Raw genomic sequence first — 16,514 nt, 5'->3', positions numbered from 1 at the left:
AACATTGAATTGTTTCCAAAAGTCTTTAACAGATATCTCACTATTTTGTCTCATAGCTTCATTCAGATGTGCAAACGAACGCCTCATGAATAGTAAGCCTTGAATGTTTTGATGACTCTCTGGTCCATCGGTTGAAGCAAGCTGGTTGTGTTTGGAGGCAAAAACACAACTTTCACACGTGGGTCGAAATTAATTAGGGTGGCAGGAGGGTGACCGGGTTCATTGTCAATAAGAAGCATCACTTCAAATGGAATCTGTTTAGACTTGCAATAACGTTCGACTTCGGGTACGAAGTGGTGACCAAACCAGTCCTCAAAAACGGAAGCTGTCACCCAAGCTTTATGATTTGACTTCCAAATCACTGGTAAGCTAATTTTAGATATACACAATAAGAAAAAATCATGAACCGCGTAACTCCGAGTTCGCGTAAGTCGGGGTATTACTACTGTATTTATAAATAATACTGATGATGGTATATCAAGCTTAATGTCCAAGTTTGCAGACGATACAAAGGTTGGCAGGGTTGTTAAGGACACTACTGATGCTATGCTGCTGCAACAGGATCTGGAAATGTTGAGTACTACATATGGGAAACAGCAACCCCAGAGCAACGTATCAACTCTGTGGTACAACACTAACAGTGGTAGAGAATGAAAAGGACCTGGCTAAGAGAGCAAATAATAGGGATAATAGGGGTAATTGTGCAGGCAGATATGAAGTTCTCTGAGCAGTGCAGACAGGCTGCAAGAGTAGCTCATGGTGTCTTGTCAATGATATACAGGAATTTTTCTAGCAGGGATAAGGAGGTGATTATTCCCTTGTATAAGGCAATGGTCAAGCCACACCTTGAGTACTGTACACAGGTCTGGAGGCCTCATTTCAAGAAGGATGTAGAGCTGCTTGAATGAGTATAGAGAAGGGCAACAAGATTAGTGAATGGAACAAAGGGTTGCTCTTACGAAGAAAGGCTTAAGTTTTGCAAATTACAGTGTCTGGAGACTAGGCACCGGCAAGGTGATGTGATAGGTGTATAAAGCATTGAATGGTTTCAGCATGCTCAATGCTGATGGGATTCTTCCTCTTGATCAGAATAATCACCCGAGAGAGCATAAATTCAAATTGAGGAAAGACAGATGTAGGATAGATGTGCAGAAATTTGCCTTTAGCCAGCGGGTAGTTGGTTGGTGGAACAGACTTCCATCCCCTGTTGTGGAAGTTGATAGCCTAAATAAATTTAAGGCTCAGCTGGACAGGTATTTCGAACAAACGGAGGGGTGAAGTGGAAGTGTTTTTTTTTTTTGGCTGATGCTGCATAAGCTTGCTTTCTTGCATCATATGCCTCTACTAATGCTAGTTGCAGAGTGACAAAAAGTACTGAAGCCTATAACAGCTACAAGTTATAGTACCACATATAAGGTTAGAGAGGCCAAGGCTGCATGAGAAAACATTGGCTAAGAGAGCAAATAATAGGGACAAGGAATTTTTCATGTATATGAATACAATGAAGAAGAAAGCAAATCAGATCATATCCTTGTACACTGTGTGTGAGAAGGGTTAGATATCCCAGTTGATGAATTGGATAGGTACTTTGCATCAGTCTTTACTGATGAAAGATGCTTCATGCTGAAAAAAGGCTCAGCTATATGAAATTAGTGATTTTAAAATTACAGATGACTGTTTATTATAAAAACTTGAGCATAAAGGAAATTAAGGCTCCTGGAGTTGGTAGCATATACCCAATAATTTTGAGGGAGTCGCCAAAGAGAGGATTGAACCATTGAGGTTAATAATAAGGTCATCTTTGGATTCAGGAGGGATTTCTTTGGAATGGAGAAGTACCAATGTATCACCAATACATAAATGCATTTCTAACAGTGAAGTCAGCAACTACAAAACAAAACAATTAATGCCTTCAGTGTAAGAAAAAATCTTAGAGGCAATGATTAAGAGTGCAATCCAAAAAAAAAATTAAATAGAAATGGCATTAATGGCATTCTAAAGAACACACAATATGGTTTTGTTAAGGGAAAGTCATGTTTAATTAACCAAGTAAGTAATTTTTACAGTTACTCATGAACTGGATGTTGGGAACAATTTTGACATAGTTTATTTGGATTTTAGCAAAGCATTTGATTTAGTCCCTAATAACAGGTTACTGTATTGGAACATGTTGGGATTACTGAAAAGATTCTAAGATGAATTGCTGGGTGTCTGAAGGGCAGAAGGCAGAGGATTGTTATTAATTAATAGATATTTTTCAGACTGGTACAACATTAGAAGTGGTGTCCCCCACCCCACAAGGATTGGTTTTTGGACCACTGTTGTTTCTGATTTTCATAAATAACAAAGACAAAGGGATAGAAAGCATGATGTCAAAATTTGCAGACAACCTAACGATTGGCAGAGTTGTTAAGGAATCATTGCTAAGTAGTATTCCATCAGCATGACTTGAACAGGCTTCAAGAATAGTCAGAAAAGTGGCAGCTATGTTTTAATGCAGCAAAATGCAAGGTCTTACACTTGGGAAATAGCAATCCCAAAATAAATTATACACTTCGTGGGGTTGAATTAAAATCAGTTTGTTTGTTGTTTGGTTTTTAGGAGCATTAGCAACTAAGGCCATATTGCTCCGGGAATATGCGGTGGTCATTTCCTGACATTTCCGCATCCTCCGTATTTGGTGGTGATGGGCTCGAACCCCGGTCTAATCAAGAAGCATGTGCTATGCACTGCTGCTCCTTCCCACCTGGCTACGGAGGCACCCCTTAAAATCAAAGAGGAAGAAAGGGATCTAGGAGTTACAATACAAGCAGATATGAAGTTTTCTGGGCAGCATAAACTGGCAGCCAGGAAAGTCAATAGTGTCCTATCAATGATTTATCGAACACTATACTATAGAGATAGGGAGGTCATAATCCCACTGTATAAGACAATTGTAAGAAAACATTTGGAATACTGTGTCTAAGTATGGAAACTTCTTCTGAAAAAAGACATTGAGCTTCTTGAAAGGGCCCAAAGTCAGTTAACTCAAATGATTAGATCGGCAAAAGAGTGACTGTACAAGAAAATACTCTGATTATGTGGGTTACAGAGCTTGGAAACCAGGCACCTCAGAGAGGAATTAGTAAAATGAATAAGATGGAAATTTCACTGTTATAAAGAATTCCAGAACAAGGGACCATAAATTTGAATTTATATCCCCTAGCTCTGAAAGAAAGATAAGTAGGTGATTACCCCATATCATTAGGCCACATATCAAGTACTGCATAAAGGCCTGGAAGCCTTATTTTAGGAAGGATGTCAATATGTTAAAACAGGTGCAGAGAAGAGCTGCATGGGCAAAAAAGGGTTCACTTACAAAGAAAGACTTGCAAATTTAAGTAATTATGAAGCAATTATATGAACTGATAAATTCACAAATTGATTCATAAAGCAATGAACTGGTCAGAGGAAGTCTTGTCTGACCAATTTGATTAGATACTCTGATTTTGTCACAAAGGAACTGGATGCAAAAAATAATTCTGATATCATATATTTGGATTTCAGGAAGGCTTTTGATAATGTTGCCCATAAAAGACTGCTGTACAAATTGGACAAGTATGGCATTAAAGGAAAGTTGCTGCTATGGATAAAGGGATGGATGGCTGAGTGGGAGAAAACAGAGTGGTAATTAACGGACATTCCTCTTTGTGGATTAATGTTTAGCATTAGCATTAGCATTAGTAGAGGCATTTGATGCAAGAAAGCAAGCTTATGCAGCATCAGCCAAAAAAAAAAAAAAAAAAAAAAAAGTAACATAAATAAATAAAAATAACCACTTCCACTTCACCCCTCTGTTCGTTCGAAATACCTGTCCAGCTGAGCCTTAAACTTATTTAGGCTATCAACTTCCACGACAAGGGATGGAAGTCTGTTCCACCCACCAACCACCCGCTGGCTAAAGGCAAATTTCCGCACATCTATCCTACATCTGTCTTTCCTCAATTTGAATTTATGCCCTCTCAGGTGATTTTTCTGAGCTAGAGGAAGAATCCCATCAGCATTGAGCATGCTCAAACCATTCAAGGCTTTGTACACCTCTATCAGATCACCCCGCTGGTGCCTAGTTTCCAGACACTGTAATTTGCAAAACTTAAGCCTTTCTTCGTAAGAGAACCCCTTTGTCCCATTCACCAATCTAGTTGCCCTTCTCTGTACTCGTTCCAGCAGCTCTACATCCTTCCTGAAATGAGGCCTCCAGGCCTGTATACAGTACTCTAGGTGTGGCCTGACCATTGCCTTATACAAGGGAATAATCACCTCCTTATCCCTGCTAGAAAAATTCCTATATATCATTGACAATACACCATGAGCTACTCTTGCAGCTCGTCTGCACTGCTCAGAGAACTTCATATCTGCCTGCACCACCACCCCCAGGTCCCTTTCATTCTCTACCACTGTCAGTGTAGTACCACAGAGTTGATACGTTGCTCTGGGGTTGCTGTTTCCCATATGTAGTACTTTACATTTGTCAATGTTAAACTTCATTTGCCACCTCGAAGCCCATCTGCTCAACCTTTCCAAATCCTGTTGCAGCAGCATAGTGTCAGTAGTGTCCTTGACAACCCTGCCAACCTTCGTATCGTCTGCAAACTTGGACATTAAGCCTGATATACCATCATCAATATCATTTATAAATACAGAAAACAATAAAGGCCCCAATACTGAACCCTGAGGGACTCCACTAATAACATTAGTCCACGATGAGCAGTGTCCATTGATTACCACTCTCTGTCTTCTCCCCCTCAACCACCCCTTTATCCATAGCAGCAACTTGCCTCCAATGCCACACTGCTCCAATTTGTGCAGCAGTCTTCCATGTGCAACAGTATCAAAAGCCTTTCTAAGATCCAAGTATATAATATCAAAGTTATTCCCTGCATCCAGTTCTTTTGTGACTGCATCATAGTATCCAATCAAATTGGTCAGGCAAGACTTCCCCTTAACAAAACCATGCTGTGTCCTAGCTATAACTGAAGTCTTGTCTAGATGATCCTGCAGTGCTTCTTTCACCAGTGCCTCCATTAATTTTCCGGGAACAGAAGTTAAACTCACAGGTCTATAATTACTTGTGTCAGCCTTTGATCCCCCTTTGTGAATTGGGGTCACATTTGCACATCTCCAGTCAATGGGTACCTCCCCTGAGTCCAAGGAAGCTCTCATAATTATGGCTAAGGGTTTGCTTACCTCCTTTGCTGCCTCCTTTAATATAACTGGATAGATCCCATCCACCCCAGGTGCCTTTCTTGTGTTTATCTTCAACAATTTCTCCTCCACTTTGCTCTCAGTTATTACAAGATTCTCTAGCTTACTGCTAGAGTTGAATACACCTCTGGCATTCCCCTCGCTGAATAACTCCTCATGTGTGAATGTCGATGCAAAATATTCATTTAGTTTGTTAGCTACCCGAGCAGGGTCATCAACAGTTGACCCATCGATCTCAAGTGGACCAATCTGATTCATCCCCTTCCTTCTAGAGTTTACATAAGTAAAGAACTCTTTGCTGTTTTTCTTCGCATCCCTTGCCAAGGATCTCTCGTAATCTGCCTTCGCCTGCCTAACCTCCTTTGTAACTTGGTTACAGATCAACTTGTATCTATCATAGGCGTCCGTGTCACGTGTTAATTTGTATGTATCCCATGCATTTTTCTTCTCTGCCATATGCCTCATTAGTTCATCTGACAACCATTTAGGCCTAAACCTTGAACAATATTTCTTAGTTGGTATGTAAAGCCTAGTAGCTTCCACGATAAGTTCTTTGAATGCTTCCCATTTTGAATTTGCTGTTGGCAATATCATCAGTTGATCCCACTGTATAGAATTTAAATACTGTCTCAGTCCATTGTAGTCGCCTTTACGAAAGCAATACCCCTTCCCTTTACCCCTAATGGTAGTTACCTCTTTGAGTAACTCCCACTTCAGCACACTGTGATCACTGCCACCAAGTGGTTCATTTATCTGCAGATTCTTAATGCATGAAGAATCACTACTGATAATCAAATCAAGAGTATTACTCCCTCTAGTTGCCTCCCGAACATGCTGATGTAGAAAACAATCATCCAATAAATCCACAAAAGCCTTGCTACTGTGTGAGTGACCAGCCCCCAAATTCCAGTCAATATCTGGGAAATTAAAATCCCCCATTATAAGACTCTCTGATTTACTGGCCCACTCTATTTCTCCGAACAGTTTCTTATTATACTCATCAGAGTCATTAGGCCTATAGCACACTCCTACTCTCAATTTTGATCTCCCAATGCTTATGTCACACCAAACTGACTCGACACTGCACTGTCCAGCGATGTCGACTGGCTTCACTTCCTTGGATTTTATGTGTTTTTTAACTAATAGCATAACCCCTCCTCCCTTCCTATCCTGTCTATCCTTTCTGTAGACATTGTACTCCCCAAATTCCAGTTCTGCATTTCTTATATCTGTGTGACACCACGTCTCTGAAATCCCCACAATATCTGCCTTTGATGTTTTGAGCAATACCTCAAATTCATCAAATTTATTTACTAAACTCCTAGCATTGGTGTACACACAAGTATACATGCACCTGTTCTTTTTCTTAGCTACCCTAACACAACCCATGTGTTTACTTGTACCCCAATGATTCCCAGCAGTCTCTGAAATATCCTGCATCTTATTTTCCAGGCTGCGGCTCATTCCAATAGAAGCAGTGCAAGAATCACTTTCACCTCTGCCAGTGGCTACTGTTAATCTATTAGTCCTTGTATCCCCCCAATCTAGCAGTTTTCCGACCCACCTAACATTGCCTCGATAGCATCAGCACACATTCTTGCACCCTTTCTAGGGTGCAAGAATGTTTGCTGTTATTAGTGAAGTTCCCAAGGGTTTGGTGTTGGGCCCATTGTTGTTTTCTGTATTTATCAATAATATTGATGAGGGTATATCAGGCTTAATGTCCAAGTCTGCTGACGACACGAAGGTTTACAGGGTTGTTAATGACAGTAACTACTGCAACAGGATCTAGAAAAGTTGGGCAGATGGGCTGAGAAGTGGCAACTGAAGGTTAACGTTGACAAATGCAAAGTACTGCATATGATTAGCAGTAACTCCCGAGTAACATACCAATTGTGCGGTACTACACTTGGGGTAGTGGAGAATGAAAAAGACCTGGAGGGGGGAGGGTTATTGTGCAGCTAGATATGAAGTTTCAGAGCAGTGCAGGCAGGCTGTCAGAACAGTCCATGGAGTCTTGTCAATGATATTCAGGAATTTTGCTAACACTGATAAGGTGGCCACACCTACAGTACTCTGCTGGAATTAGTACAGAAAAGGGTAATGAGATTGATGAGGAGAACAAAGGATTGCTCTTACCAAGAAAGGCTTAACTTCTGCAAATTGCAGCATCTGGAGATCAGGCACCTGCAAGGTGATCTGATTGAGGTCTTTAAGGCCTTGAATGGTTTGAGCAAGCTCAATGCTGATGGGATTCTTCTTGATCAGATTAGACATTTGAGGGGGGCAGAAATTCAAACTGAGGAAAGATAGTTGCAGAATACCAGGGGCTCACATCTGGTGAGTATGGGCTTGGCATAACCAGGGTCCTGAGTGGATATCATCATTCTTCTATTTCTTAGTGATTCCTTCCCCCCCCCTCCCTCCCTCTCTCCCTCCCTCTCCCTCTCTCTCTCTCTCCCTCAGGGTAACTTGAAAAATTTTTTTTTTTTTGGCTGGTGCAGCATAAGCCTTAGGCTTCCTTGCACTATATGGCTGCTAATAATAATAACAGATGTGCGGAAATTTGCCTTTAGCCAGTTGAGGGATGGGTGCTGGAACAAGCTTTCAACTGTTGATGTGGAAGTTCTATATACTGTACATATATAATTGTAGCAAAGAGCAAACAAAAAAGAAAAGTTTTTTTATGAAGTAGCACATCAACATGTTGATTGACGCCTACATCCATCTTGTTATCCATTGAATGTTTTAACTGAACAACTCTTGTACATGTATGACTTTAAAAAAAGTACTAAAGTAGAGAAAAAAAAATGCAAAAAAAAATAATAATAATAAATAAAATAAATTCATATGCCAAAAGAAATAGACAAAGTACTAGAATTAACATAACCGAGTTCCACTCATTACTACCGATAAACATCAATCTATAATAACGCAAAATAAAGACTGTAGTAGTTGTAGGTAGTTATTAGTATTAAAAAAGTTGAACAATGATAGAAAGTAGTTATTGTGCTTTAAAATAGCTGAACGATGACTGAAAGTAAAGCTTATTAGCATTAGTAGAGGCATATGATCCAAGAATGCATGCTTATACAGCAACAAATAAAAAAAAAAAAAAAAACACATCGTGTGTATACCCTGTATGCAAGAAAGATGTTATATATGAAAACATCTGAGGAAAATCAGAAATGTTTTAAAATCGAACTGAAGTTATGAACGATGTAATGTTTTATGCTCACACCCACTGCTTACCCTACCAAATCAATGCTAGTGACTGCATTAGCATCATTTACAAAGTGACATAATTTGCGTCATTTCAGTTTCACATTTTCACCAACAGGCCGAACGTCGACTGTCGGACCAAAATTTAGTAGGTAAAGTCAAAGATGTTTTCACTTTAAAAATAAATATTAGTGACTCCATTGGCATCATTTAGAAAGTGACGAAATTTGCTTCATTTCCCCGTTGCATTTTCATGACAAATTGGTTTTACTTCAATCTGAAATTTAGTAGCTGCCACCAAAGATGATTTCACATCAAAAAATTTCCCATTTCACTCATCCACTTGCTCCAAAAGTTTGTCTAGTTCTTCCTTGAATTAATTTAAGCTATCAACTTCCACAACTACAGACAGAAGTTTGTTCCAGCAATCAACCACCTCTTGGCTAAAGGCAAATTTCCACATCTATTCTGCAACTGTCTTTTCTCAATCAGGTGCTTAATATGGCCAAGAGGAAGAATCCCATTGGAATTGAGCTTGCTCACACAATATATACACCTCAATCAGATCAACCCACAGATGCCTAATCTCCAGACACAGAAATCTGCAGAACTTAAGCCTTTTTTGGTAAGAGCAACCTTTTACTCCACTCACAAATCTCATTGTCCTTCTCTGTACTCGTTCCAGCAACTCTACATCCTTCCTAAAATGAGGCCTCCAGACCTGTACACAATACTCAAGGTGTGGCCTGACCATCAACTCATACAAAGGGATAATCACCTCCTTATCCCTGCTAGCAAAAATTCCTGTATATCATTGACAAGACCCCAAGAGCTGTTCTGGCAGCCTGTCTGCACTGCTCAGAAAACAATGTCTGACTGCACAATAACCCCTAGGTTTTTTTCATTCTCCAATACCCTGAGCGTAGTACCAAACAGTTGGTACATTACTCTGGGGTAAGTGCTATCCATATGCAGTACTTTGCATTTGTCAATGTTAAACTTCAGTTGCCACCTCTTAGCCCCATGCCCAACTTTTCTAAATCCTGTTGCAGTAGCTACTGTCATTAACAACCCTGCCAACCTTCATATCATCTACAAAATTGGACATTAAGCCTGATATACATTGATAAATACAGAAAACAACAATGGGTCCAACACCAAACTCTGGGGAACTGCACTAAAAACATCAGTCCACGAAGGGCAGTGTTCATTGATTACCACTCTGTTTTCTCCTGCTCAACCATCCCTTTATCTATAGCAGCAACTTGCCCTTAATGCCATACCTCTCCAATTTGTACAGCAGTCTTCCATGTGCAATAGTATCAAATGCTTTCCTGAAATCCAAGTACTGTATATGATATAAAAATTATTTTTTGCATCCAATTACTTTATGACCACATCATAGTATCCAGTCAAATTAGCCAGACAAGACTTCCCTTAACAAACCAATGCTGCATCTGAACTATAACTGCAGTCTTGTCTAGATGATCCTGCAATGCTTCTTAAACCGGTGACTCGTTAATTTTTGCCAGAACAGAAGTTAAACTAACTGGTCTGTAATTACTCATATCACCTTTTGAACTCCTCTTTGTGAATAGGGAATACATTTGCACATCTGCAGTCTGTGGGGATCTCCCCTGAATCCAAGGAAGCTCTCATAATTATGGCCAAGGTTTTGCTTATTTCTTTTGCTGCCTCTGTTATTATAACTGGATAGATCCCATCCACTGGAGGTGCCTTTCTTATGTTTAACTTCAACAATTTCTCCCCCATTTTGCTCTCAGTTATTACAAAATCGTTTAGCTCTCTGTTAGAGTTTGATAGAATTCTGGCATTCCCATCCCAAAATAACTCCTCATGTGTGAATGTAAATGCAAAATAATCATTCAGTTTGTCAGTAACCTGAATAGGATCATCAACAATCAAACTATAGAAATCAAGTCAACTAATCTGATTCATCCCTTCCTTCTAGAGTTTATATAAGTAAAGAAGTCTTTGCTGTTCCTCTTTGCATCCTTTGCCAGAGTTTTCTCGTAAGCTGCCTTCACTTGCCTAACCTCCTTTGTGACTTGATTAGGTTTATTAAGTTTTGAAAATGGCAGAAGGTTATCAAATTGTAGCAGGGTGCTTAATGATTTTGTAATAACTGAGAGCAAAGTGGAGGAGAAACTGTTGAAGTTAAACATAAGAAAGGCACCTGTGGTGGATGGGATCTATCCAGTTATATTAAAGGAGGCAACTAAGCAAACCCTTTGCCATAATTATGAGAGCATCCTTGGACTCAGGGGAGGTCCCCACGGACTGGAGATGTGCAAATGTATCCCCAATTCACAAATGGGGATCAAAGGGTGACACGAGTAATTACAGACCAGTTAGTTTAACTTCTGTTCCAGGTAAAAGAATGGATTCACTGGTTAAAGAAGCATTGCAGGATCATCTAGACAAGACTCCAGCAATAATTCAGACACAGCATGGGTTTGCTAAGGGAAAGTCTTGTTTAACAAATTTGATAGGATATAATATGTGGTTACAAAGGAACTGGATGAAAAAAATCATTTTGATATCATATATATTTGGATTTCAGGAAAGCTTTTGACACTGTTGCGCATGGATGACTATTGTACAAATTGGAGCAGAATGGTATTAAGGGTAAGTTGCTACAATGGATAAAAGGATGGTTGAGTGGGAGAAGACAGAGGGTGGTAATTAATGGGTGCTGCTCTTTGTGGACTAATGTTATTAGTGGAGTCCCACAGGGTTCGGTGTTGGGTCCTCTGTTGTTTTGTATATTTATCAATGATATTGATGAAGGTATATCAGGCTTAGTGTCAAAGTTTGCAGATGATACAAAGACTGGCAGGATTGTTAATAACAGTGTGCTACTGCAACAGTATCTAGATAATTTGGGCAGATGGGCTAAGAAGTGGCAACTGAAGTTTAACCTTGACAAATGCAAAATACTGCATTTGGGTAGAAGTAACCCCAGAGAAACATACCAACTGTGTGGTACTACACTTAAGGTGGTAGAAAATGAAAAAGACCTGGGAGTAATTGTGCAATCAGATATGAAGTTTTCTGAGCAATGCAGACAACCTGCTAGGGCATGTCATCGGTTTTGTCAATGATATATAGGAATTTTGCTAGCAGGGAAAAGGAGGTGATTGTCCCTCTGTATAAGGCAATGGTCAGGTCAGGCCAAGCCTTGAATACTGCGTACAGGTCTGGAAGCCTCATTTTAGGAAGGATGTAGATTTGCTTGAACGTGTACAGAGAAGGGCAACAAGATTGATGAGGGGAATGAAGGGATCCTCTTACCAAGAGAGGCTTAAGTTCTGCAAATTGCAGTGGCTGGAGACTAGGCACCTGTGCAGTGATCTGATTGAGGTGTATAAGGCCTTGTATGAGTTGAGCACGCTCAATTCTGACGGAATCCTTACACTTGTTCAGATTACGAACCTAAGGGGTCATAAATTCAAATTAAGAAAAGGCAGATGTAGAATAGATGTGCGGAAATTTGCCTTTAGCCAGCGGGTGGTTAATTGCTGGAACAAACTTCCATCTGTCGTTGTGGAAGTTGATAGGAGGAACTGGACAGGCATTTGGAGGGAATGGTGTGTTTTTTTTTGTTTTTTCTTGGCTGATGCTGCATAAGCTCATACACCTGCTTTCTTGCATCACATGCCACTACTACTATCATAGTCTTCTGTGTCACCTGATATGTATCCTGATCTATGTCACCTGATTTATATGTATCCCATGCATTTTTCTTCTGTGCCATGTGTCTCATTAGTTCATCTGACATCCATTTAGGCAGTGGTGGGAATCAAAAATTTTAAAAATCTGTTTCTGTATCACCTTACTCCCCCTTTTCAAGGTAAAAAAGAAAAACCAACCGTAGACCAAAAGTAGCATTGCTCGCATGGTGTTCAGTGTGAAATGGCTTTTAGAGACCGGTTCGGCGAACTCGGGAAATTCTAGGAACAGGTTCGTGCAAGCCAGCTGAATCTCACCACTGCATTTAGGCTTTGAACAGTATTTCTTAGTTGGAATAAAAAGCCTAGTAGCTTCCAAGATTACTTCTTTGAATGCTTCCCATTTAGAATTTGCTGTTGGTAACATCATCAGTTGGTCCCACTGTATAGAATTTAAGAACTGTCTGAGACCACTGTAGTGACCTTTACGAAAGCAAAAACCCTTTCCTTTACCCCTTGATGGTAGTTATATCTTTAAGTAAATCCCACATTAGCATTCTTTCAAAGACTGTATACACTATCATTGCATAAGACTGTTTAATTTCAGTTCCTTTGGATATTTTATTAGAAGTGAACTTAATTCAGCCAATGGAAAATGAGATTTCAATAAGAATATTAGACATTAATCAACCTTGCTGCTGTGTCAGCTCTATCATGTTTTCACCAGTAAATGTCTGTCGGTGAAATCTGTTTCTTCATTCTGGCAAAACTTCTCTCTGTTATGGCAAGCATGTTAATAATAAAATGACAGTACTATTATATTTAATTTGTAGTTTTTACAGAACAGAATTTTTCAGAAAAAAAAGACTGATGGAGAAGTTAATAATGGGGGTGATTAAATTTAAATTTGATCAAATACATATTTGATCAAATATTTATTTGATCAAATTTAACCTCTGCAGGAATTTGAATTCCTGCAGATGTTAAACATTTTTATTGTTCAGGCTAGTTTTGATAAGAAGCACAACACCACCGTCCCTCCTAACTTCCCTCTCCTTCCTAAATACATTATACTTACCATAGTGGAACACGTCATCCCCAATTTCAGGGTGGCATTATGTTTTTGTTAGTCCTATTATGTCAGCATTAGATGTCCCAACCAAGAGTTCAAATTCAGCCATTTTATTGACAACACTTCTAACATTACTGTAGACACAGTTATGACTAAATATTCTTCTACAGTTTACTACCCTGACACACACCCCTTTAAGTTATTTAGGCTTGTTTCCCAATCTTTCACATTAGCATTACAAAGAAGGGCAACATGACTGGTGAGGGGAACAAAGGGGCGCTCTTACCAAGAAAGGTTTAAGTTCTGCAAATTGCAACACCTGGACAGTAGGCACCTGCGAGGTAATCTGACTGAGGTGTATAAGGCCTTGAATGGGTTGAGCAAGCTGAAGGCTGATGGGATTTTTCCTCTTGCTCAGATTAAGAACCTGAGGGGGCATAGATTCAAACTGAGGAAAGCCAGTTGTAGAATAGATGTGCAGAAATTTGCCTTTAGCCACCAGGTAGTTGATTGGTGGAACAGACTTCCATCTTTTGTTATGGAAGTTGCTAGCCTAAATAAATTTAAGGCTGAGCTGGACAGGCATTTGGAACAAATGGAGGGGTGAAACGGGAGTTTTTTTTTTTTTTTGCTGATGCTGCATAAGCTTGCTTTCTTGCATCGTATGCCTCTACTAATGCTAATATGTGTAATTAAATAGTCAGTCTACATATTGTCACTCACGAGCTGTAGTAGTGTCATGCAATCAAAATAAAGGCAGTATTTAAATTACCAAAATTAGAAAATAAAAATCTAAAGTTGTATGTAGCCCAATTAGTTGCTCCCTATTACTTAATATTCGGATTTAGACACGCTCACCCCCAACCATAGTAACCCACACGTTTCATAAGCATCATATTGAACTCACATTAATTAACAATAGGGAAACATGCATTCATAATATGATGCACCTGATCAATAACGTAAATACGCAACATAAATGCAAAAGAAACCACCAAATGTGACTTAGTCAAACCAAAGACAACATTTTTAATGATAATACATATTATCCGTTAGTAAATAAAGTAATACTTAGTAGATAAAGTTATGAGACAAAATTTAAAATGATAACAGCGATTAATTTTATGATTTAGGATTTGTTGTACAAAATTAGGAAATATTTATCGTCACCTTTAAAAGCGTTTCTTGCGGATTACTTACTATTGATGCACGTCTCTCATGTCTTGCAATATATCTTCTCATTTTTATTTTGATTCGTGTAAAATAGATTACAATGTTTATTTTATATCTCGTAAAATTTACATATGTCTAACCAAAACTTATCTGAAAGGCCTATTCCTATTCATTGATGTAGAAAACCCTAACTGTTTTATAGTAACTAAATTTCACTTGACATTATACGTCATCGATTCAGGTAGAAGAAACTTCCTGAACATAATCGGTTAACTCGGTTCAGCAATCTATCTGGTTTAAAATACACAAGAAAGAAATAATATGTATTTTCAGACAAAGAAAACAGCCAGAATGTTCTGCTAACAGGAAATTTTGTATTGAATTGTTACAGTACAGAAACTTTATTTGTGCTATGAACTTCAGTTTCTCTCTAACTTCTTTGAGAGGTTGGGGGGGGGGGTTAAAAAGCAGTACCATAGATAATATATTCGTTGGCTTCCTAACACATAAATACTTGTACATCAAAGCGAATATGATGCAATTAATGACATACCCCAACTGAAACTATGCACAAAGGCAAATTCTCACGGTCAAATATAGAAAATACTTTTCCAGCTCGCTTACCTTTCTACTCCAAAGAGAATTCCAGGCCACTGATTTTGGCACTATTCTTCTTTTTCTTCTTCGACTGCCATGGTTGCAGAACAAAGTAAAACTCCAAACACAAAATTATTAGCGTTAACATTTTAATAAATCACAAGAACACACACAACGTTACATGACTTGTTGGCACTATCTACACTACTGTGGGTAAGTAGGCTACGTGACTCGTAGTCAGTGATCCTAAGCCTAATCCCAGTCATCGGACACACATACACACACACATGCAAAAAATAACAAAACAGGTTGGTGCTTCATTAAAATCGGGATGCTGCATTGACGTGCCTTCCGGCCTACTTGTTACAGGTTCTAGAAATATTTCCTGTTAAACGAACGTTGCGCTTAACCACATAAAAAGAAAACACAGAATAAGTATCGGTAAACCAATATTTCATATAAAAAAAAGGTTATTATTATTATTATTCATGTTATATTGTATAACAAGTACCTCGCTGGTTGACTCAGCATGAGGTTCGTTGCTGCACGTGCATTTACCCAATCGCAGATATTGGCCTTGGTGAACCGGAATATAACACGCCGGCATGTTTAAAGTGTTACAGCAAGTTTTTCCTCAGCCGATTTCGTAGCAAAGATGTTTAAAAATGCACACTGCGTAAAATGACAAATATAGAAATGACGTTTTCAGGATAAGTGATTGTTACGCAAATAAACCATGATACCAAAGGAAAACGTCTTTTTATCAGTTTCTTATGTAGTTCTTGTAGGTCATCACGTAACGCGCAGGTAAACACGGTACACCACACTATTTTATTTCAACATGAAGCAAATAGAAAAGTGGTCAAACATTGCATTACAATAGCGATCAATCAGTTCAAAAGTGAAATTTCGTGATATTGGGTCAGTAAGGTATGCTCTGCTTTTTTCCTGCACGTCAGATAAAATAACTTGTGAATGATAATATACTGCAGCGTTTAACAATATTTGTCAGTGCTGGAGAGATGACGTTTGCAGGAACGTGGCATGCCTATGGTTCGACTTTATGCAAATTCCTATTAGCGCCTCTCCCCGTTAAAAAATGATAATTGCACACAGACCATTTTAATAAATTAAAATAATTTTTACAAGTATTTATTATTCTTTGATTCATTGTTTATCCATCATTCCATCATTACGAAATATATTTCGAAATGATCAATAAAAAAAAATACTTTACAACAAAAGTGTCTTTTATCAGTATGTTTATCATTCTGCTTCTTATAATTTACAGCTGAGCACGCATTTTAAAATATAATGTAATTGGGCTAGTAGCTATTTAATAGGGTTTACAGTAAACTACAAAAAAATATATATAATAATAATAATAATTAAAAAAGAATCATTCATTTTTAATTATTCTGAAATTTTCATTAAAAAATTTTAAAGTACTACGTACAAGTTAGTGCAAATGCATCATATTAGTACACAGCTAAACTCTGAATTAGCAATTTTTT

General features: G+C 38.6%; 1 protein-coding gene across 1 annotated transcript in view; it reads right to left on the bottom strand.

The window, feature by feature from the left end:
* Nucleotides 1–15,609, bottom strand: part of LOC150075740 (uncharacterized) — a 311,310-nt gene extending 295,701 nt beyond the window's left edge. The window contains exon 1 of the mRNA XM_090387858.1: nucleotides 15,512–15,609. Coding sequence (XP_090243984.1) covers nucleotides 15,512–15,607 — 96 coding nt within the window. The 5' untranslated portion in view covers nucleotides 15,608–15,609. The remainder of the gene's footprint in view (nucleotides 1–15,511) is intronic.
* Between the last annotated feature and the right edge of the window lie 905 nt (nucleotides 15,610–16,514).

This window comes from Mastigoproctus giganteus, chromosome 13 (genome assembly GCF_048544385.1).
Source record: "Mastigoproctus giganteus isolate SK-2022 chromosome 13, ASM4854438v1, whole genome shotgun sequence".
In the NCBI taxonomy this organism is placed as follows: Eukaryota; Metazoa; Arthropoda; class Arachnida; order Uropygi; family Thelyphonidae; genus Mastigoproctus; species Mastigoproctus giganteus.
Note: the sequence above shows the minus strand (reverse complement) of the source record. Positions and strands in the feature narration are given on the sequence as shown.